Here is a 23605-nt window from a genome sequence, read left to right on the forward strand (position 1 = left end):
GAGAGTACTGGCCAGATCAATGGTGTCGGTGGTTTCGGCACAACGCCTCCTATGGCTACGTAGCTGGGCAGCGGACTCATCATCCAAGGCACGGCTGGGATCCCTACCGTTTAAGGGTAAGTTTCTCTTTGGGGAGGATCTAGACCAGATCGTCAAGCTCCTCGGGGAAAATGCAGTACACCGTCTGCCTGAGCATAGGCCCAGATCTTCCGGTTCCAGGTCCTTTAACCCGTCCAGAAGTCGTTTCCGGACGCAGGGCAGACCCCGCACCACCAGGCAGACGACACCCCGGACGCCTTCAGCTAGGTCTCAGTCGTGGACTCGATCCTTTCGAGGCCGCAGACCATCCAGGGACGGGGTGGCCCAAGGAGCTACCACCAAGTCCACTCAATGATGCCAGAATGACCCACTCCTCGACCCCCAGGATCGGGGGGGCGCATCTCGCTCTTCTACGAGGAGTGGGTCCATATCACCTTGGATCAGTGGGTCTTAGACATCCTAAGGCGAGGCTACGCATTGGAATTTGTAAGACCCCTGAGTGACAGGTTTCTTTTCTCCCCCTGCGGATCCTCACACAAGCAGCTCGCAGTTCGTCAGACCCTCGACAGACTCCTAGACCTCCGGGCCATCATACCAGTACCCCCAAAGGAGGTGGGTTCCGGACACTATTCGATCTATTTTGTGGTCCCCAAAAAGGGAGGGCTCTTTTCGACCGATACTGGATCTGAAGATGGTGTGTCCCATTCCCTGGCTAGCAGCTGCATGAAAGTGGGATGAGTAGGGAAGGCTCTCGCCGAGGGACGAAGGCCCGCTAGTACAGGGTCCCCTTTCTTCCCTGATGTGAAGGGACCTGGCAGGTCCTGGGGCGCGTCAATATCTAACTCCTGTAAGATGGGTGGGATGAGATTGTCCAGCTCTTCCCTCTGAAAAATGCGCGAAACCCTTGGGTCGTCACCTTCCAGCTGAGACGACAGGAGCGGGTCATCCAGGAGAAAACTCCCTCTACCGGGGGCAGCGCAAGCCCTACCCGGGAGGCACCATGTGATGATCCTGAAGCTCCAGCCCCAGGGATATCCGCCACCCTGGGGACCTTAAAAGGTGGTGGTCCTGGCGCTGGGTCTGGAATGTGGCCCAAACTTGCCACATATGCATTAGCAAAACGAATTAGGTGGTGAAGTGAGGAGGCCCCAAAGGAGCCAGTGCAGGAGGATCCCCAGGCTGCCACCCGGGGACCAAAGGCTGCACAGGAGAGAGAATCGGAGGTTGGCTATGCCCAAGATCCTCCATCTACTCTCCCTCCGGCGATGAAGATGCTACATCCGAATTCAAAATGGCCGCCGTTCCCGCCTTAGACGGGATTGGTGCCGACCCAAACTGTAGGCGCTCTAAATCGCGCGAAGAAGGCTGTCTCGCCGGCTGCGTGGTGCCCTCCCCACCGGGGAGGCACCTCGAGCACACCCCCTCGCGGGAGAGCCGGGACCCAGGCTCCCCGCAGGCAGAGCAGCGATGAGCTCTCGGCCTGATGGCCAAGAGAGAAGGAAAGGGGGGGAGGGGGGCGCGAGGAAACCGATGCTGCGGGCAGCAGGAAGGCGCATCCGCTGAACCCCAGCCCCACTGCTGAACAACGTGCTCTCCTCAGTCGGCAGCCCCGAGGAATGCGCGTCTCGGGGCCGTATTGCGGCAAGGGGGGGGGGGGGGGAGAGGGGCTGAGCCTTCAGCAATCACCCCTGAGCTAAAATAGATCCAGCGATCCTGAAAAACAAATTAATAACCAGAACTTACCCCTAAAGAGTCAGACTGGAGAAGAGAGGAGATGAAACAGGCAAGCCCCCAAGGAGCAGAACAGTCTGCAAGTTCTGAGGGAGGCAGTGCCGGCAAACAGTATATAATCTGTTTCTTTTTTTTTTTTAAACTAACTTGATCCACCAACAGAGAATAACATAAAAAGAGAAACAGGGAGAAAGAATAAATTCTGTTCAGTCCCAGGGGAGCTGAGGCTCCCCTACTATCTGCTGGAGTCAGAAGAATACTGAGATTCCACCGAGGGTGCACTGACTTATAGGACAGTACTCTCAGAAGCTTTGTGCTGACTCCACCTGATGGAAGGGGGACATAACGCACCGTCTGGACCGATCCTGGTAGGTACAGGGAACAACCTTTGTGTTCTGTCTCTCTCCTCCTCTTTTTATTATATTTTTTTAAACTTCACCTGAGCTCAGCCTCTCCCGGCTGAGTACAGAAACGGTCGCCGGCTGCAGTGGGAGAGGGCATCTGCCGTCACCTTCGCACTCGGCTTCCTGCACCCGCTACCTTTCAGCTGTTTTAAATCAACTAAGACCTCGCCGGCTGAGGAAACCAGCTACTGGACCAAGGCACCCATCTGAGGGACCACGGAAATCACCTCAGGAATTCTCCACTGGGGGAGGGATCATTTGGTATCACCTCGGGAGAGCGGGGCAAAGCAAATCTCTTATTAATTCTCCTCTAACATCTGAAGCAATCCCCAGTGGGGAGATGCACGCCCACCATCTGCTGGAGCCGGAGAATCCTGGCAGGCTGATGGCACTGCAGGAGTATATATACACTGTGACGTCAGCTTGCGCAGTCTCCTATCCGCCGGCAGAGGGGCACAACCCACTGGTCCTGAATCCATCTGTCTGGGTGCTAGGAAATCCATTGCTTAGTCTTGGGGTAAGCAGCTTGGAATCTTTCTACCCCTTGTGACCTGGCTTGGCTACTATTGGGAACAGGATACTGGGTTTAATGGTCTGACCCAGTATGTGTTCTTATGAATATGGAAGCACAAAGTCCAAAGAAAGCAGCCTTAGCAGCCTGGGGCCGAGACGCCGGTGCGAGCCAGAGCACAATCTCAGCACAGGTGAAGGCAGAGACACAGGTGAGAAACCCTATAGGGCCTGGGCAGAAGAGGGATCACCTCAAGCTTTCTCTATCATGGCAGAGGAGGGCTGGGGGATGCTCCAAGCTCATGGAGACGTCTCAGCTTGTGACGAGAGAGAGAGGTGTCATATCATGTGCATAAAAGAGGAGTGAGGGCGTCTAGAGTGCAGACGAGCAAGGGCTTACGCAGATTACGTCGCGAGGTGGCAGCCATCAGCAGCTCAGTGGCGAGGTCCACCAGTCGGGAATCCTTCCTTATGCCTTCATCCTCTTCCAGGAAGGGGTTTGAGGGGGCCATGTCCTCATCTTGGGGAAACTGGGAGTCCTTCAGACCTTGGGATGAGAAGGGAGAGGTCAACAAAGCACAACAAATTGTGTGAGCAAATCAGCAGGCACCAAGTAAAGCAGTCATGACTCCAAGGAAGTAAGAGGCAGCTAGAGGGAGGCAAAGCTAGCGAGAGAACAGGGAAGAGCCAGGCTTACAGACACACGCACATGAAGGAAGGAGAGAGAGCACAGGAATAGTAGGAGGTGCTGCAGAACTGTGTATGTTGAATGGGGGCAGTGCAGGGCAGCAATGGCAGAGCTGTGTGTGTGAAGGTCTCAGTACTGGAATAGCAGGGGAGCTGCAGGGCAGGAGTGAGGTGCATTAGCAGAGCTGTGTGTGTGAGGGTCTCAGTACTGGAATAGCAGGGGAGCTGCAGGGCAGGAGGGAGGTGCATTGGCAGAGCTGTGTGTGAGGGTCTCAGTACTGGAATAGCAGGGGGTGCTGCAGGGCAGGAGGGAGGTGCATTGGCAGAGCTGTGTGTGAGGGTCTCAGTACTGGAATAGCAGGGGAGCTGCAGGGCAGGAGGGAGGTGCATTAGCAGAGCTGTGTGTGAGGGTCTCAGTACTGGAATAGCAGGGGAGCTGCAGGGCAGGAGGGAGGTGCATTAGCAGAGCTGTGTCTGTGTGTGTGGGGTGAGGGTGTCAGTACTGGAATAGCAGGGGAGCTGCAGGGCAGGAGGGAGGTGCATTAGCAGAGCTGTGTCTGTGTGTGTGGGGTGAGGGTGTCAGTACTGGAATAGCAGGGGTGCTGCAGGGTAGGAGGGAGGTGCATTAGCAGAGCTGTGTCTGTGTGTGTGGGGTGAGGGTGTCAGTACTAGAATAGCAGGGGTGCTGCAGGGTAGGAAGGAGGTGCATTAGCAGAGCTGTGTCTGTGTGTGTGGGGTGAGGGTGTCAGTACTGGAATAGCAGGGGAGCTGCAGGGTAGGAGGGAGGTGCATTAGCAGAGCTGTGTCTGTGTGTGTGTGGGGTGAGGGTGTCAGTACTGGAATAGCAGGGGAGCTGCAGGGCAGGAGGGAGGTGCATTAGCAGAGCTGTGTCTGTGTGTGTGTGGGGTGAGGGTGTCAGTACTGGAATAGCAGGGGTGCTGCAGGGTAGGAGGGAGGTGCATTAGCAGAGCTGTGTCTGTGTGTGTGGGGTGAGGGTGTCAGTACTGGAATAGCAGGGGTGCTGCAGGGTAGGAGGGAGGTGCATTAGCAGAGCTGTGTCTGTGTGTGTGGGGTGAGGGTGTCAGTACTGGAATAGCAGGGGAGCTGCAGGGTAGGAGGGAGGTGCATGAGCAGAGCTGTGTGTGAGGGTCTCAGTACTAGAATAGCAGGGGGTGCTGCAGGGCAGGAGTGAGGTGCATTAGCAGAGCTGTGTGTGAGGGTCTCAGTACTGGAATAGCAGGGGGTGCTGCAGGGCAGGAGGGAGGTGCATTAGCAGAGCTGTGTCTGTGTGTGTGTGGGGTGAGGGTGTCAGTACTGGAATAGCAGGGGTGCTGCAGGGTAGGAGGGAGGTGCATTAGCAGAGCTGTGTCTGTGTGTGTGGGGTGAGGGTGTCAGTACTGGAATAGCAGGGGTGCTGCAGGGTAGGAGGGAGGTGCATTAGCAGAGCTGTGTCTGTGTGTGTGGGGTGAGGGTGTCAGTACTGGAATAGCAGGGGTGCTGCAGGGTAGGAGGGAGGTGCATTAGCAGAGCTGTGTCTGTGTGTGTGTGGGGTGAGGGTGTCAGTACTGGAATAGCAGGGGGGCTGCAGGGGAGGAGGGGAGGTGCATTAGCAGAGCTGTGTCTGTGTGTGTGGGGTGAGGGTGTCAGTACTGGAATAGCAGGGGTGCTGCAGGGTAGGAGGGAGGTGCATTAGCAGAGCTGTGTCTGTGTGTGTGTGTGGGGTGAGGGTGTCAGTACTGGAATAGCAGGGGTGCTGCAGGGTAGGAGGGAGGTGCATTAGCAGAGCTGTGTCTGTGTGTGTGGGGTGAGGGTGTCAGTACTGGAATAGCAGGGGAGCTGCAGGGTAGGAGGGAGGTGCATTAGCAGAGCTGTGTCTGTGTGTGTGTGGGGTGAGGGTGTCAGTACTGGAATAGCAGGGGAGCTGCAGGGTAGGAGGGAGGTGCATTAGCAGAGCTGTGTCTGTGTGTGTGGGGTGAGGGTGTCAGTACTGGAATAGCAGGGGTGCTGCAGGGCAGGAGTGAGGAGCACTGGCAGAGCTGGGGGTGGGGGGTTTCTCATTGCTGGAATAAGAGGGGCTGCAGCAGAGCAGGCGTGAGGTATATTGGCAGAGCCGTGTGTGTGTGTGTGTGTGTGTGTGTGTGTGTGTGTGTGAGAGAGTGTGTGTGTGAGAGAGTGTGTGTGTGAGAGAGCGTGTGTGTGCGCGTGTGTGAAGAGCAGATCAGAGGGGTGCAGGCAGGGTCGTCACTACATGCAATCCCCACACTGGCAGACTCTTCCTTCCTTTACCATGCAGAACCAGGACACGGAAGGGCACACGCAGAAGTTTGATGGCAGAGTTGACCCGCTGGCATCCAATAGTCAGCTTGTAAACATACTTGACAGATTGTCCTCGAAAGGAGGGTGGTCCTTCAATGGGAAGAGTCTCACAATAGGAGTCTGCAAGGAGAACGCAGGAAGCACAGCCTGAAGATCTCTCACAGGCTCCCTAAATGCCTCCTTCACCAAAACGCACTTTATCCAAAGGGGATGCGAGACCCTAGAACGCTTCATCCGCTCCCGCGCTCCTCCCTCCCACGGCGAGAACGAGGGGGCTTCCTCCCTTCCCACAGTGAGGACGAGGGGGCTTCCTCCCCTCCCAGGGCGAGGACGAGGGGGCTTCCTCCCCTCCCACGGCGAGAACGAGGGGGCTTCCTCCCCTCCCACAGTGAGAACGAGGGGGCTTCCTCCCCTCCCACAGTGAGAACGATGGGGCTTCCTCCCCTCCCGCCCTCCTCCCCTCCCACGGCGAGAACGAGGGGGCTTCCTCCCCTCCCGCCCTCCTCCCTCCCAGGGCGAGAATAAGGGGGCTTCCTCCCCTCCCACGGCGAGGACGAGGGGGCTTCCTCCCCTCCCACAGTGAGAACGATGGGGCTTCCTCCCCTCCCGCCCTCCTCCCCTCCCACGGCGAGAACGAGGGGGCTTCCTCCCCTCCCGCCCTCCTCCCTCCCACGGCGAGAATAAGGGGGCTTCCTCCCCTCCCACGGCGAGAACGATGGGGCTTCCTCCCCTCCCACGGCGAGAATGAGGGGGCTTCCTCCCCTCCCACGGCGAGAACGAGGAGGCTTCCTCCCCTCCCACGGCGAGAACGATGGGGCTTCCTCCCCTCCCACGGTGAGAACGATGGGGCTTCCTCCCCTCCCACGGTGAGAACGATGGGGCTTCCTCCCCTCCCGCCCTCCTCCCTCCCAGAGCGAGAACGAGGGGGCTTCCTCCCCTCCCGCGGCGAGAACGAGGGGGCTTCCTCCCCTCCCGCGGCGAGAACGAGGGGGGCTTCCCTCCCCTCCCGCCCTCCTCCCTCCCAGGGCGAGAACGAGGGGGCTTCCTCCCCTCCCGCGGCGAGAACGAGGGGGGCTTCCTCCCCTCCCGCCCTTCTCCCTCCCAGGGCGAGAACGAGGGGGCTTCCTCCCCTCCCACGGCGAGAACGAGGGGGCTTCCTCCCCTCCCGCCCTCCTCCCTCCCAGGGCGAGAACGAGGGGGCTTCCTCCCCTCCCGCCCTCCTCCCTCCCAGGGCGAGAACGAGGGGGCTTCCTCCCCTCCCACGGCGAGAACGAGGGGGCTTCCTCCCCTCCCGCCCTTCTCCCTCCCAGGGCGAGAACGAGGGGGCTTCCTCCCCTCCCACGGCGAGAACGTGGGGGCTCCCTCCCCTCCCGCGCTCCTCCCTCCCACGGCGAGAACGAGGGGGCTTCCTCCCCTCCCACGGCGAGAACGAGGGGGCTTCCTCCCCTCCCGCCCTCCTCCCTCCCAGGGCGAGAACGAGGGGGCTTCCTCCCCTCCCACAGCGAGAACGAGGGGGCTCCCTCCCGCGCTCCTCCCTCCCGCGGCGAGAACGAGGGGGCTCCCTCCCTCCCGCCCTCCTCCCTCCCACGGCGAGGGCGAGAACGAGGGGGCTTCCTCCCCTCCCGCGCTCCTCCCTCCCGCGGCGAGGGCGAGAACGAGGGGGCTTCCTCCCTCCCGCGCTCCTCCCTCCCACGGCGAGAACGAGGAGGCTCCCTCCCCTCCCGCCCTCCTCCCTCCCACGGCGAGGGCGAGAACGAGGGGGGCTTCCTCCCCTCCCGCAGCGAGAACGAGGGGGCTTCCTCCCCTCCCACAGCGAGAACGAGGAGGCTCCCTCCCCTCCCACCCTCCTCCCTCATGCGGCGAGAACGAGGGGGCTTCCTCCCCTCCCACGGCGAGAACGAGGGGGCTTCCTCCCCTCCCACGGCGAGAACGAGGAGGCTTCCTCCCCTCCCGCGGCGAGAACGAGGGGGCTTCCTCCCCTCCCACAGCGAGAACGAGGGGGCTTCCTCCCCTCCCGCGCTCCTCCCTCCCAGGGCGAGGACGAGGGGGCTTCCTCCCCTCCCGCGGTGAGAACGAGGGGGCTTCCTCCCCTCCCGCCCTTCTCCCTCCCAGGGCGAGAACGAGGGGGCTTCCTCCCCTCCCGCCCTCCTCCCTCCCAGGGCGAGAACCAGGGGGCTTCCTCCCCTCCCAGGGCGAGAACCAGGGGGCTTCCTCCCCTCCCAGGGCGAGAACGAGGGGGCTTCCTCCCCTCCCACGGTGAGAACGAGGGGGCTCCCTCCCCTCCTGCCCTCCTCCCTCCCAGGGCGAGGGCGAGAACGAGGGGGCTTCCTCCCCTCCCGCGGCGAGAACGAGGGGGCTCCCTCCCCTCCTGCCCTCCTCCCCTCCCACGGCGAGAACGAGGGGGCTTCCTCCCCTCCCACGGCGAGAACGAAGGGGCTCCCTCCCCTCCCACGGCGAGGACGAGGGGGCTTCCTCCCCTCCCACGGCGAGAACGAGGGGGCTTCCTCCCCTCCCGCCCTCCTCCCTCCCAGGGCGAGAACGAGGGGGCTCCCTCCCCTCCCGCCCTCCTCCCTCCCACGGCGAGAACGAGGGGGCTCCCTCCCCTCCTGCCCTCCTCCCCTCCCACGGCGAGAACGAAGGGGCTTCCTCCCCTCCCGCCCTCCTCCCTCCCAGAGCGAGAACGAGGGGGCTTCCTCCCCTCCCGCCCTCCTCCCTCCCAGAGCGAGAACGAGGGGGCTTCCTCCCCTCCCGCCCTCCTCCCTCCCAGGGCGAGAACGAGGGGGCTTCCTCCCCTCCCGCCCTCCTCCCTCCCACGGCGAGAACGAGGGGGCTTCCTCCCCTCCCACCCTCCTCCCTCCCACGGCGAGAACGAGGGGGCTTCCTCCCTCCTGCGGCGAGAACGAGGGGGCTCCCTCCCCTCCCGCCCTCCTCCCTTCCCAGGGCAAGAACGAGGGGGCTCCCTCCCTCCTGCGGCGAGAACAAGGGGGCTCCCTCCCCTCCCGCCCTCCTCCCTCCCGCGGCGAGAACGAGGGGGCTCCCTCCCCTCCCGCCCTCCTCCCTTCCCAGGGCAAGAACGAGGGGGCTCCCTCCCCTCCCGCCCTCCTCCCTCCCGCGGCGAGAACGAGGGGGCTCCCTCCCCTCCCGCGGCGAGAACGAGGGGGCCTCCTCCCTCCTGCGGCGAGAATGAGGGGGCTCCGTCCCCTCCCGCAGCAAGGACGAGGTTGCTTCGTCCCCTCCCGCCCTCCTCCCCTCCCACGGCGAGAATGAGGGGGGCTTCCTCCCCTCCCACAGCGAGAATGAGGGGGGCTTCCTCCCCTCCCGCGCTCCTCCCTCCTGCGGCGAGACTGAGGGGGGCTTCCTCCCCTCCCACGGCGAGAATGAGGGGGGCTTCCTCCCCTCCCACGGCGAGAATGAGGGGGGCTTCCTCCCCTCCCACGGCGAGGACGAGGGGGGCTTCCTCCCCTCCCGCCCTCCTCCCTCCCACGGCGAGACTGAGGGGGGCTTCCTCCCCTCCCACGGCGAGAATGAGGGGGGCTTCCTCCCCTCCCGCGCTCCTCCCACGGCGAGGATGAGGGGGGCTTCCTCCCCTCCCGCACTTCTCCCCTCCCGCGGCGAGGACGAGGGGGGCTTCCTCCCCTCCCACGGCGAGAACGAGGGGGGCTTCCTCCCCTCCCACGGCGAGAACGAGGGGGGCTTCCTCCCCTCCCGCAGCAAGAACGAGGGGGGGCTTCCTCCCCTCCCTCCCTTCCCCCTCCCAGAGCGAGAACGAGGGGGCTTCCTCCCCTCCCGTACTCCTCCCTCCCACAGTGAGGATGATGGAAGCTCATGGGACAGGGATTCTGCCGTGCACCTCGTATCTTCCAAGACCGAGGGGTGTATGGTGGGAACAAACACCTTGGCTCATCACTAAAAAGTGAAGAGAGAATGCTCCTTCTATAGGAGAGAAAGTTATAGCCATAGGACGTGCTCCTCATGCCCACCCACCATCTCTCTCCCAGAAAGAGAAGACTTACAGGATTTGGACTCCCCAGGATCCAGCCTCAGGTCACAGAAGAGAATCTTTGGTGGCGTGGAGAGGATGCACTGACCCCGCTCTCCTGAAAGGAGGAAAAACGAAAACAGACAGGATTTGGGAGTGGCGGGAAAACAGTAACACTACCTCCTGATGTACTATCGGCCCCCGAAAATGGGCAGGGGGGAGAATTTGCTGGGACACCCAATAAGTTCAATCAGTAACCTGGGTGGACGATGGACAACACCCACTGGTCTGAGGTGATACTGGGCCACTGATTCACGAAGTGTAGCCTGCCCCTGACCACGGGTACAGCTGGCTGGCTAATGCTCCCTACGATCCAGACAAAACCCTTTCTTGGGACTTAGCTGGGGCGCCCTCTGTGAATGGGAGCAAGGGGCAGGAGGACAGTGCGTCCTCTGACCCCGCCTCACAGACCTGCGAGCTGAGGAGGGTGGTTCTGAAGCGGCAGTGGAGAGATTCTGGAGGGTCTCACAGTGATCCCACAAGTGGGCCACTCTGTCCCTCACCGTATGCCCCCCCGAAGGGATTCTTCTCCTGTGCATGGCCGGTTAGACTCTGGTTGAAGATCTGAGGCCTGCAGCCATGCCATTTTGTGGACACCGATTCTCGCTGCAGAGACTCTCGCTGCCATCTGGAGAACGTCGTAGGTGGGATGCACCTCATGTTCTCCGAGCTGCAGGCCCTGACACACCAGCCACTAGAAGGTGTCTTGCTGCTCTTGGGGTAGCCCCTTGGCCGAATCCTGCTCCTGCATCTAGACTTTTGCGAGAGTATTAGCTCACGTAGAAACGGTAGGAGGTGATGCGGGCAATAAGCATTGTCCCCTGAAACACCTTCCTCCCAAGAGCGTCCGTTGCCGAGACATGGGCCCGAGAGTGCTTGGCCCTCGGGAACTACCGACTGGTGTGCCAGCTGACGTCTTTCAGATCCGGTAGCCTGTTAGACGAAGGAAACCCCGTCCACCTTTCTGTGTACAGGAGGAACTGTCAGGGGGGTGCTCCCAGATCCTCAGCAGCAGCTCCTTAAAGATCTCGGGTACCAGGACCGCCACAAACTGGAGGGTTTACAGCATCTTGTGTCTGGCATCCTCCTCCGTCATTAACTGGAAAGGGACAGCTTCCGCTATCGCCCTCAGAAAACCTGCGAAGGTTAGGCCCTCAGACGGAGACCTCCTTCGTTCCTCTGGAGGAGACAGTTCTCAAGGAAGACCCTCCAAGTCCTCTGAGGATTCTGCAGTGTTGTTCCCTCCCAGGGGTCACACGGGGTCTCATCCTTACGGAAATCTACAGCAAAGCTGTAGCCAGGCAATTTGGCGCCTCTGGCCAAGAAAGAAAACTGCGGCCTCACCCGTTGCACAACACATGACAGCACGAGTTGGGAGACTCTGCTCAATATTTGTACAGCGATGCCCTCGGCCGGTGCAAGGGAATTACGTGTCCTAGGACGACCTTACAGCCTTGCACTCCCCACCCCATCACACCCACCTCACACCCAATTAAAAATTATGCATTTATAACAACAGATTTGACATGAAAAACAACATTCAAAGCACAGCCTTCTGAGGTAAACATATCACTTACACTATGTATATCATATTTACATGCACTGCTGAGGTGCCAGAAAACCCTGCAAAAAAGCTTGGAATCTATAGGAAAATTGGAAACGGAGCACGAAGAGCACCCCCAACACCCCCTGAGAGAAGGGAGAGTCGAGCCCTGAAGAAAAATATACACTTTATAAAATGTAAGTGTCTTTTTTTTTTTTTTTTTTAAATACCTGACAAGCCTCCAGGTCCTGGATCAAACTGGGGGGAGTATCACCCCCCAGTAATCTCCACAAGCTGGCAATCGGGTTTGTCCACCCTGTACCTCAGCTGCCTCTGAAACCAGGGGGGATGGTCCCCTCAGGACCTCACAACCCCCTGGGAGGCTCAGACCTGCAGGCAAACACTGCGGTCTTTCGTTTTCTCTCTCTTCCCTCTTTATTCCTTTTAATTTATTTATTTTTTAACTTTATTTTATTTGTACAATTCTTCTATACCGTTGTACAGAAACATGTTTCTATCACTACGGTGTACATAACTAAAAAACAAATAAAAACATACAATAACAGTAGAATAAAATAGTAGAATAAAGTAGTAAAATTACATAAATCATAATAAAATAAATTGGACTAAAATAAAATTACGTTCTTTACCTAACTATCCTGTCTCAAAACACAAACTAGGCCCTAGCACAGACTGTAGGTTTGGCACCTCCTCCACCTGCTGGAGACAGACGAATACTGCCAGACTGTAGGTGGCACCTGCCTATATAACTGTACTCTCTCACACCAGCTAGGCCCTAGCACAGACTGTAGGTGGCAGCAGCCTATATAACTATACTGTCTCACACCAGCTAGGCCCTAGCACAGACCATAGGTTTGGCACCTCCTCCACCTGCTGGAGACAGAAGAATACTGCCAGGCTGTAGGTGGCACCTGCCTATATAACTATACTGTCTCACACCAGCTAGGCCCTAGCACAGACTGTAGGTGGCAGCAGCCTATATAACTATACTGTCTCACACCAGCTAGGCCCTAGCACAGACTGTAGGTGGCAGCAGCCTATATAACTATACTGTCTCACACCAGCTAGGCCCTAGCACAGACCATAGGTTTGGCACCTCCTCCACCTGCTGGAGACAGAAGAATACTGCCAGGCTGTAGGTGGCACCTGCCTATATAACTATACTGTCTCACACCAGCTAGGCCCTAGCACAGACTGTAGGTTTGGCACCTCCTCCACCTGCTGGAGACAGAAGAATACTGCCAGGCTGTAGGTGGCACCTGCCTATATAACTGTACTGTCTCACACCAGCTAGGCCCTAGCACAGACTGTAGGTGGCACCTGCCTATATAACTATACTGTCTCACACCAGCTAGGCCCTAGCACAGACTGTAGGTGGCAGCAGCCTATATAACTATACTGTCTCACACCAGCTAGGCCCTAGCACAGACCTTAGGTTGGCAGCAGCCTATACTCTCTGTCTGAGACAGCTAGGCCCTAGCACAGGACTGTAGGTGGCAGCAGCCTATATAACTATACTGTCTCACACCAGCTAGGTCCTAGCACAGACCATAGGTTTGGCACCTCCTCCACCTGCTGGAGACAGAAGAATACTGCCAGGCTGTAGGTGGCACCAGCCTATATAACTATACTGTCTCACACCAGCTAGGTCCTAGCACAGACCATAGGTTTGGCACCTCCTCCACCTGCTGGAGACAGAAGAATACTGCCAGGCTTTAGGTGGCACCTGCCTATATGAGGCGGAGTTTGTTTGGTAAACTTCTGTCTCCATCTGCTAGGGGGGGGGGGGCAAACCCAGGAGTCTGGACTGATCTGGGTACGTACAGGGAAATGGTATTAGGCCTACGGTAATGTATCTTGGGCATGGGCTTGGCACTCAGAGAGCCACGAGAAATAAGAATTTCTATATAAAAGCAGCACTAACTGCCAGCACTCACAGCAACATCCCTACCTATGAAAGTTAATAATGCAAATATTACACCAGGCCTAAAATAGTAAAATACACCCTTTATTAGGAAAGCAGAGCAATCCAAGCTGCTATAGATCCCTACATAGATCCTACGCACTAATGGAATAACTCACCTCAGTCACACATGCCCAACCTTCCCACCACAGATCCTGCTAACTACAGACCTATAGCAAACCTTCCTATGTTAGCCAAAATTATGGAGAAAGTGGTTAACCGACAACTCTCTGAATTCCTTGATGACAACAATATCCTCACCAATAACCAATTTGGATTCCGGAAGAAAAAGAACACCGAATCGCTATTAGCCACTCTAGCGGACACCATTATCTTCAATCTTGAAAAAGGACAACCTTGCCTTCTCGCACTTCTGGACCTGTCAGCGGCGTTCGACACCGTGAATCATTCTAGCCTACTACAACGACTAACAGAAATCGGCATCACAGGAGCAGCGTTCAACTGGTTTAAATCCTTCCTAGAGAACAGAACATACAGAGTCAAAATAAACAACAAGGAATCTCATCCCATCCAAGCCAAAATGGGGGTACCACAAGGATCCTCACTCTCCCCCACCCTTTTCAACATATATCTTTTCCCACTCTGTCACCTTCTCACTAACCTCAAGCTTACCCATTTTCCTATACGCGGATGACATACAAATTCTCATCCCCATAACAGATACCTTACACAAGACCATGGCCTACTGGAATAATTGCCTCTCAACCATCAACGATCTTCTAACCAGCCTCAACCTGGTTCTAAATACCAACAAAACGGAAATCCTTATAATAGCACCGGAAAAATCTACCCTGCCTTCCTCCAGCAATTCTCCAGACTCCTCAGGATACACCACCTCACCGCAAGTCAGAGATCTGGGTGTAATCCTAGATGACAGATTCAGCCTCAATAAATTCGTCAACAACACCACCAAAGAATGCTTCTTTAAATTACAAGTTTTAAAGAAACTAAAGCCACTTCTACGCTACAGAGACTTCCGCACAGTTCTCCAAGCCATCATTCTCCCGAAACTAGACTATTGCAATTCACTTCTGCTGGGACTCCCTGCATGCTCTACCAAACCCCTCCAGATGGTCCTAAATGCCACAGCAAGAATCCTCACCAACACCAAAAAAAGAGACCACATCACCCCGATCCTCCAGCACCTTCACTGGCTTCCCAGTAAATACAGGATACAGTTCAAAAGCAGCATGATGATGCATAAGGCCCTTCATAACATATCCCCACTCAACTTAACCTTCAAGCTGCAACTACATACTTCTGATAAACCGACTAGAAGTGCATACCAAAACAGACTGATTACCCAGCCCGCAAAATCCTCCCTGAGAAAACGCGCCCTATCCACTGCGGGCCCGTCCCTCTGGAATTCCCTACCACCAGACCTACGCCTGGAGCCGTGCCATACTACGTTTAAGGCAAAACTCAAGACTTGGCTCTTCCTGCAAGCATTCCCAGAGAGCTAAGAACTAGAAGATAAAAAACAACCCCTGTCCTTTGGTTTTAATGTATTGTTCTCTGCCTTATTTATTCATTATTATTATTTGCCTTATTTATATGCTTAAAGTTGAGCTTAGTTTGTTTTCCTTATTATAGATCAATTGTTTGATTTGTTCCAAGATTTGTTACATGTAAACTGCCATCCGGCAGTAGTTTTTACTGTTACCTGTGAACCGGAGTGATATGTATTGTATACAGGAACTCCCGGTATATAAAACCATAAATAAATAAATAAATACATGCGAAACACTGATAGACCCTCAAATACAGAATAAAGAGACCTTACAGTATAAATAGAAATGTACAGACAAAAACTGAACTGGAAACTGCAGGAAGCCAAATTCTGTATGCACTGCAACAATGGAAAAACAGAAACATTACCATTCCTCATAAAAGAAAATTAGTAAAACCATACCAATAAAAAGAATAATTCAAAACAATTAATGAATAGAATAACGTTCAATAATTAAAAGCTCATAGAAAAATCTTCCAAACATCAAAAAATATTTCAAAACAGATGCAAATAACACAATTAAAATAAGGATTTTAAAAAATTCCTCGTTATCCATACCTTGGAACTTTTGATTTCCAGATGCCCTGAAATTGTCATGGATTAGCAGGCAGAGAGTAACTGGGTAGCTCCCTCTCATACATAAACACGTGCTCTCTGTCACTCCCCCACACACATGCACGCATGCTCTCTCTCACTTTCCCCACATACAAACTTGCCAGGTTCTTGTGGCCTGGATTGGCCTCTGTTGGAAACAGGATGCTGGGCTTGATGGACCCTTGGTCTGACCCAGCATGGCAGGTTCTTATGTTCTCCTATTCACTTCCTCCTTGACATAGCAGGCAATCTCCTCCTTCAGTCCCCGTGGCCAAGGGAACTGACTTCTGGCCACGGGGCTGAGCAAGCTCTAGCACTGGACTACTTCCAGCAGGGGCACTCCTCCTCCTCCAAAGTAGGGCGGCCCTGCCGAAGTTGACGGCATGCTAAGCGCAGCTGAAGAAACATGGAAAAGCAGCGCGCCCCCACCAGAATGGGCAGCGTTGCTTTTCTCTTGCTGAGGACCTGCCAGCGGCCGGCCTGCTCTCGTTAGCACATGGCGCCTTTCTGACAGCGGAAAGCTATTGCTCTGTCTGCAGGGGATGGGGCCCTTGTGTGCTCAGTCTGCGTCCAGAGGCCTAGGCACCGCTGGCACATTGAGCTGTTACGGCAGCGGTTCCAGCAGGGAGAGCGTGGGCATCGATGCTGTCTGTGCTGGTGGCTTGATGCCCCGCAGGGCCCGATCAACCGCCAGCTGGACTCTCCCGCTCCAACTCTTCCTCGAAAGTTGCCAAAATGGACTGGGAGGCAGGAGGGGTGGGGGCCAGATCTTCAGTGGATCTCAGAGGTGGATCAGTGCCTGACGGATACCACTGTGGACCCCTGGCATTGATGGAGGAAAGGCACTCCTCGCCACAGGGGCACTTCGAGGGCACCACGGCAGGTGCCAGTGCCTTCTCCCGAGCCCGGCACCGTGCATCTGCAGTGACCGGTGCCGATAAATCATTTTGTCAAGAGGACGACGAGACCATTGTGATTTAGCACAGTAGGAGAAAAAACAAGAATAATATTCAGAGAATAAGATACAAGAGGAGGACAGGAAAAACCAAAGGCAGGGAGGGCAATTATCACAGAAAAACGACCAGCAAGCCCATCCACATAACTGCGAAGCTCCTCTCTACCCCCAGCACTCCCTCCGAGATCCTGTCCTTGGATGCACCACCTCCACTGCATCCATCGCCCACCCTCTCCGTAAAGACACATTTCCTAAGATTACTCCCGAGTCTACCCCCTGCTCACCCTCATCTCATGACCCCCTCGTGCTAGAGCTCACCCCCCTCCTGTGCACCGATACCTCTGAGGCATTCGAGTATCTCTTTCATATCTCCCCTATCGTCTCCTTATGCCAGGATTGCGCTTATGTAAGCCACTCCGAGTCTCCGTGAGAAGGTCAGGGTACAACATTCTTGAGAATACAACTTCTCCTTCTGACCATCAGAGAACGTTTTCTCTTAGAAAGTCTTTATAACTATACCCAGGGCTCAATCTTATGGATTTCCTTACAGATTGCTAAAGACTAAAGAAAGTCGCTCTCCCCAGACCATCTCAAGCCCTCCTGTGTGGGTTTTACTTTCAGTCCTCAGACTGTGGATCGGTCTTTTTTGCAGCGTACGGAGCTTAGAGGCGACAGCTTTTCCGCACCTGTCCTATCGTCTTCTTGGAAATCTGCATACACAGAAATCAAACCCTTACTTCTCTCTAAAAGTCTGTCCAAGAGAAACGAGACATAAGCAAGCTTGTTTCTTTAAACAAAAAACAATTATTAGTTTTGGTGGCTATTTTGCTAATTGTGGCACAATAAGCCCCAGAACACATCAGATTGATGGAGGAGCCCTGGCAGGCAGGATGCCCGACTGCATCAGTGAGCTTTGGGAAATCCGATAACCAAGCCATAGGCCCCACATTAAAAGAAACACAGCACTGGCGCACCTTCCACCGACGAGGCCGCACGTCCGGCTCAGGGTTAACACTGCCAGCGCGCTCGGCGCGGCTTCCCAAGCTGGGGATTCACATCAGGTCGGGCAGCACTTACCCCTGTTCGGGACAAAGACCGTCTCGTTCTCCGCCTGCACGTCGTGCTTGGAGTCCTCGGACGGGGGAAGCAGCACCCGATTCTCACTCGCGTGGAACTGGCAGTGGATCTGCGCACTGGCCCAGGCCAGCATCTCGCTGCAGGAAGAGAAGACACACGGACTGAGGGAGGAGGACAGACAGAGAAACGCACACAACTCACGTTTAGGTGAAAGCACTTTTTTTGCTTTCCAGAAACAAATATTTGACTGAACAGCACTGCAGTAACCAGAGGCCGCCCAGAAAACGGTTCAAGGATGCAGGAACACTAATCCAAAGTCACAAACTAGCACCGCCAACCTGCCGCTCTCATTGTGGTGCAAGACCAGCAGCAGAATGGGGCACGGAAGGCGGAGGAAGCCAGGACTGCAGTGGCAGGTCGAGGCCTAGGATGGAGGGAGGGAGGGAGGGAGAGAGACAGCGGCGAGGGCAGCGGTAAAATCAAGGCCAGAAAGATTTTTTCGTGTATTGGCAAGCCATAAGAGGTAAAACAAAACAAAAAAATATATGGATTTTGGGTGATTGGGTGCACCTAGCTGGATGGACACTGTGGCTGCGAATCCCCCTAATTGTGGTGCTGCTGCTTTTCACCTCACCAAACCACTTGTTATCGTATGGACTTGCATTTTGACATCATATGGCCAAATCTTGTGAGGATATGGGTGCAAAAACAGTTCGTGTGAGCCAAGACAAGAGTAAAGCCCATGAGACTAAGATGGCACCAGAACCCAGAGGCCTCAGACAAAGTGATCCCTGTATTTTCTGTGGAAGCGGCCTCTAATATCTCAAAAACTGTGCCGGCAGCTTTGGGAAGTGCACCTCAGCAAACCACAATCAGCTACGAGTAAGAGAACATGTTTATTTATTTACTTGTTTTTGTACACCGACATTCGATGGAGATATCACATCGGTTCACAGAACAACTGAACGGTAAATAAGACAGGAGCTGCTTATTTTTACAGTATAACTTAGAACATTTAACAGGACACTAACTATATTACAAGGATGGTGGGAAACATACAGAAGGCATGGCTTAAGAATGGCTGCATTTACAATATAGCTTAGAACAGTTTTACATGAAACTAAGAATAGTTTACAAGAAACTAACTATAATACGTGTGCGAAGGTAGAAATTGGTGGTTTGCCATGTTAGATACATTCATACTAGGGGGGGTGGGAGGGATTAGGCAAGATAGGATCGCGAGCAATGGGATTGGCTGGGGGAGGGGGGGGGAGACAGGGGAATGATGTGTGTTGAATTTTACAAACAAAAAGGGGGGGTGAGGGAAAGTAATGGTTTAGGAAGGGGGGGGCGGAAGGGTGTGGTGGAGGGGGCATTGCGATAGTGGGGATGCTTTCACATGTAGTTGTGGCTAGCGCTGAGGAGTGTATTATTGGGTTAGGTTTCTGGTGGGAAGGCTTTTCGGAAAAGCCATGTTTTGAGGAGGTTTTTTTGAAGGTGTGTGTAGAGGGTTCCATTCTGAGCTGGAGTGGAAGGGAATTCTATAGCGTGGGGCCGGCTACTGATATGGCGCGTTTTCTAACTCAGGACAGGTGTGCTGCTCTGGGGGGGCGGGGGGACGGTGAGGAGTCCGGATTCGGTGGCTCGGAGGCTTCTTTGTGGGGTGTAGGGGAGGAGTGCTGTGGTTAACCAGTCCATCTTGTTGTTGATCATTTTTTTGTGGATGAGGGTAAGGGTTTTGTGTTGGATTCTGTGGATGATGGGTAGCCAGTGAAGATTTTTGAGGATGGGGGTGATGTGGTCGCATTTTCTGTTGTTTGTGATGGATCTAGCGGCAGCGTTTTGTAGTATCTGTAGGGGTTTGAGAGTGGAGGCAGGGAGGAGGGAGTTTCAGTAGTCGAGCTTGGAGAAGAGTAGCGTTTGCAGGATGGTTCGATAGTCTTGAGAGTGGAGGAGCGGTTTGAGCTTTTTTAGTGTTTGAAGAATCCATCCATGATCATTGTGGTGATGTGATGTTTGAGGTTTAGTTTGTTGTCGATGGTTATGCCAAGGTTCTTTACGGTATGCATGTGTTGGATCTTCATGCAGTTAGGTGTGTGGTCTATGGGAGGGAGTGTGGTGTGGTTGTTTGCTATGTGTATGATTTCGGCCTTGTTTTGGTTGAGGGAGAGGGACAGTTGTGACAGTATTTGGGTTATTTTGGGCAGGAGTTGGTTCCAGATTTTTAGTGTGTTTTCAATTGTTTTGATTAAGGGGAGTAAGCTTTGTAGGTCATCTGCGTAAACATAGTATGTGAGGTTTGATTCGGAGAGGAACTTGCAGAGGGAGAGGAGGTATAGGTTGAATAGGGTGGATGAGAGAGATGAGCCTTGCAGGACGCCATGATGCAGTGGTATCTCAGAGGTTTCTGTTGTGTTTATTTTTATTTTGAAGGTTCTGTCAGTGAGATATGATTTGAACCATTTGATGGTGGTATCACGCAGTCCGATTTCTTTGAGTCTGGTTAGTAGTGTTTCATGGTTGATGGTGTCGAACGCGGATATGTCGAGGAGTATCAGTAGGTAGGATTGGCCACAGTCGAGTCCTCGAAGGATTGTATCCGTGAGGGTGAGAAGTGTTTCAGTGCTGAACAGTTTTCTGAAGCCATGTTGTGTAGGTAGAAGGATGTTATGATCTTCTAGGTAGTCTGAGAGTTGGTTGTTGACTGATTTTTCGAGGATCTTGGCTATGAAGGGGAGGTTGGAAATGGGTCTGTAGTTGGCTGGGTCAGATTTGTCGAGGTGGAATATTTTGAGGATGGGTTTGACAACGGCATTTTTGAGTTTGTCGGGGAATATACCTTGTTCAAAGGATAGGTTGATTATGTCGGCTATGGATCTGGTGATGAGTTTTAGGGAGTTTGATGGGGATTGGGTCCAGTGGGTGGGTAGCAGGGTTCATCTTTTGAATGATGGATTCTATTTCGGTGGATGCGACGGGTTCAAAATGAGACCAAGTAATGTTGTGTGGGGAGGGTGAGTTTGGTGGTACCATGTTGACTGGGGGGATCCTGGCGATGATGTTGGAGACTTTGTCCTTGAAGAAGTGTGCTAGGTTTTCGCAGTTGATGGTGCAGGTGTCATAGGAAGTTGTGTTCTGAATTGGTTTGGTCATGTCAGTGACATAGGAGAATAATGTCCTGGGGTTGAATTGATAGTGCAAAAGATCTCACCTGCAGAGCAGAAAGACAAAATGGAGTGTACAGGACAGCAGATAATGGACTTAAAGGACAGAATTGAAAACCAGGAATACAGGGACCGTCATAACATCCTGCAGCTAACTGGACTATCAGAGACTGTAAGAGATGCTGAGTTAGTGCAGTTTCTTTGAAACATTAGGAATGGACATACAATCTTCACTGATGGTGTGTGAAAGAGCGCATAGAGTTGGATTTTTAACATGGAACGTCCCAGGCCCGTTATAGTGAGACTTGTGAATTGGGCTGAGGTAGAATGTGGGGCAGTGCTTAATGCTATTTAAAGACTACTCAGCCAAGGTAGCTGCTCAACTTAAGGAGCTCACTCGTGTGGGTATGGAGCCGCTTCAAAAAGGCATCTGTCTTGCCCTTCTCTTTCCTGCAAAACTGCAAGTACAACATGAGGGGAGCATAATCTGTATTACTTCCTCGGAGCAGACGTAATATTTACTGCGGAAGATTCGGCAGAACAGGTAATCTGCACTAAACAGTTGTGAAAGCCAAATGAAAATTCAAAGGCCTTAAATTTTGTTTTCATTATACTCAAGTTTATACTGGGTGTGGTGACGAGAGACCTTGGGTTTGTACAGACTCCTGATGTAGTCTCTTGTCACACTGGATACTGCGTCATTTTTTTAGTATATTTCCTACATCTGGACTGCAGTCTAAGTAGTGGTGTTATCAATTGCTCAACAATATTTCAGGGCAAGAAGCTATTAACAAGAAGACTGGACCACAGGGCTTTTCTTTTTTTGGTTTGTTTTTCCATCTGTTTTCTAGCACCGGTGTATGGACTGGATCAAACTCTATGAACGAATGCACATGAAATGATGCAACCTGCGATGCAGGCTTTTTGGTTTGTTTCTCCATCTGTTTTCTAGTGCTGGTGGATGAAGTGGATCAAACTCTATGAACGAATGCACATAGACTGATGTGACCTGCAACGTAGGCTTTACTTCCAACATCGAAGGATGAAACTGAGTATCAAGAACCTTAGAGTACCTAAGCTGTTTGGTTACTGGTAATATATATTTGATGCTTTGTGTTACCTCTTCGTAAGGTGGACCGTAGTTTCTGTTAGCGTTTTCATGCTGCTCTGGATGGCCGGCAGTAACACACCAGTGTTGAGTGGAAGAATAAGCTGCAAAATCCACTCTCTTAATTTGTTTCTTTTTGATTGGATATACTGCTGTTACTAAATTTAAATGCTTAGCGATAGATTATGGTGCATCGAAGCCCATGACATTGGTCTTAATTTAAGACAAAGATGACCATTTGGACACAAAGCTTCTGCTTTTTTTTTTTTTTAATTTTTAATTTATTAGTTTCATCAATACAAGCAAGAAAATACCTTCAGAAAATCAAATGACTCATCCCAGAAAAGTAGATAAGGCAATTTACAAAGCTATCCATCCTATTAATCATTATAAGTCATTTCCATATAAGAAAAAGAAATGAAAGGAGGAGGCAGAATTTGGGAGAAACGTAGGAGTTATCAAGGAAATATGCTTAGGGAATAGCCACTGCTATTAATTGCATCAGTAGCATGGGATCTTCTTGGTGTTTGGGTAATTGCCAGGTTCTTGTGGCCTGGTTTGGCCTCTGTTGGAAACAGGATGCTGGGCTTGATGGACCCTTGGTCTGACCCGGCATGGCAATTTCTTATGTTCTGTGCAGCAGGAGGCCGGCTCTCCACATGCGATACAAAACGGCAATAGAGGCATCGGGGGGGTGGGGGTGGGGAGGTGCCGCGGGAACGGCAAAGTCCTTCTGTGCCTGGCTGCTGCGAGCAGGGAGAGAGAAAACTGCTCTCCCTTCCCCCTTAAGCTGCTGGTCCTCCTGCAAGGTACTGATTAATACAAAGTAAAAACCTTTCTTCCTTTTCTCCAGGCAGGAATTTTACTTCTCTGACAAGAGACCCGAGGCATGAAACTTCTCAGGGGTCTCAACGGGGGAGGGACTGGACCTCCCGTATCACCCCAGAACCAGGCAAGAGGCCACCGGGAAAAGGGTCCTAGTCTGAATAAATCAAGGGGACAAGACCCCCCCTAGGCCCAAGCAAGAGCGAGGAGTCAGAACAAAACTGGGAATTAAACCAATACTTGCTTGATCCTTTATAACTAGAGAAGGAGGAAGAAGAACTTCCGCAAACCATAAACTGCTACAAAGAAAGGGATCCACAGGTTCTGCTATCTGCATCTGCTGGAGACAGAGAAATACTGAAGGGACGCAGGGGGAGCTCTGTCCTGATATAGGAGACCTTTTGAGTTTCTCTCTGTCTCCATCTGCTGGAAAGGAGGCTCAACCCACTGTCTGGACTGATCCGGGTACGTACAGGGAAACTCACATATAGTGGGAAGCACTCAGTGGGGTGGGGGAGGAGCCCAGGAGCACCCAACAGATTGTCTCCCATTGCTCCTCCCAGAGTTGAAAGGGGGTCGCATCATGGAATTAAAGGTCACCAGCTTCTGCATCCTGAACAGTATCCCAAGTGAGACGTTCTCTTCTCTTCTGAGGGAGCGCAGTTTCTCCTCCTCTTGTCCCGATGATTATCTAGGACTGTCCCAGCCAGAGGAGCACTCCAGCACCCCTAACACTGCCAAGGCCAACCTGTGAACGAACTCCCCTCAAATGTTTTGTTTTTGTTTTTAAACAGGCTGCAGTCATTTTCAGCAGCACAAGCTTAATTTGGTCTTCAAAGCCCCTCTAGGAAGCCTCATTTATGTAGAGAGGAAGAGAGCTGGTTTTACAGGCTATCCCTTCAGTAGCTCCATTAGTGAAGAGGGTGGGAAAGAACCTCCATCATGCTTGGAGGTCACCTGCTGCAATAACTCCAGAGCGCACTAGAGTTGTGCAGGCTCTGATGTGCTTGAGGATAAACCTGTAGCCCTTCTATGGAAGAGAGAGGTAAAGAGCCTTGACTGATTTATGTAATTAAGTATTTGTTTGGCTCAAAGTGG

At 53.5% G+C, this 23605-nt stretch overlaps 1 protein-coding gene across 3 annotated transcripts in view; it reads right to left on the reverse strand.

Annotated features, from left to right (window-relative positions):
• RGP1 (RGP1 homolog, RAB6A GEF complex partner 1) overlaps window positions 1–23605 on the reverse strand; it is a 70124-nt gene that overhangs the window by 4518 nt on the left and 42001 nt on the right. For 2 of the 3 annotated variants that reach the window (XM_029583181.1, XM_029583176.1), the window contains exons 3-6: window positions 17411–17547; window positions 9701–9784; window positions 5658–5807; window positions 3085–3231 (exon numbers count right to left, since the gene is read on the reverse strand). In XM_029583181.1, the coding sequence (XP_029439041.1) occupies window positions 3085–3231; window positions 5658–5807; window positions 9701–9784; window positions 17411–17547 (518 nt within the window). The remainder of the gene's footprint in view (window positions 1–3084; window positions 3232–5657; window positions 5808–9700; window positions 9785–17410; window positions 17548–23605) is intronic. The other variant, XM_029583189.1, reaches the window with a different exon arrangement.

Source organism: Rhinatrema bivittatum, chromosome 1 (genome assembly GCF_901001135.1).
Source record: "Rhinatrema bivittatum chromosome 1, aRhiBiv1.1, whole genome shotgun sequence".
NCBI classification, from domain to species: Eukaryota; Metazoa; Chordata; class Amphibia; order Gymnophiona; family Rhinatrematidae; genus Rhinatrema; species Rhinatrema bivittatum.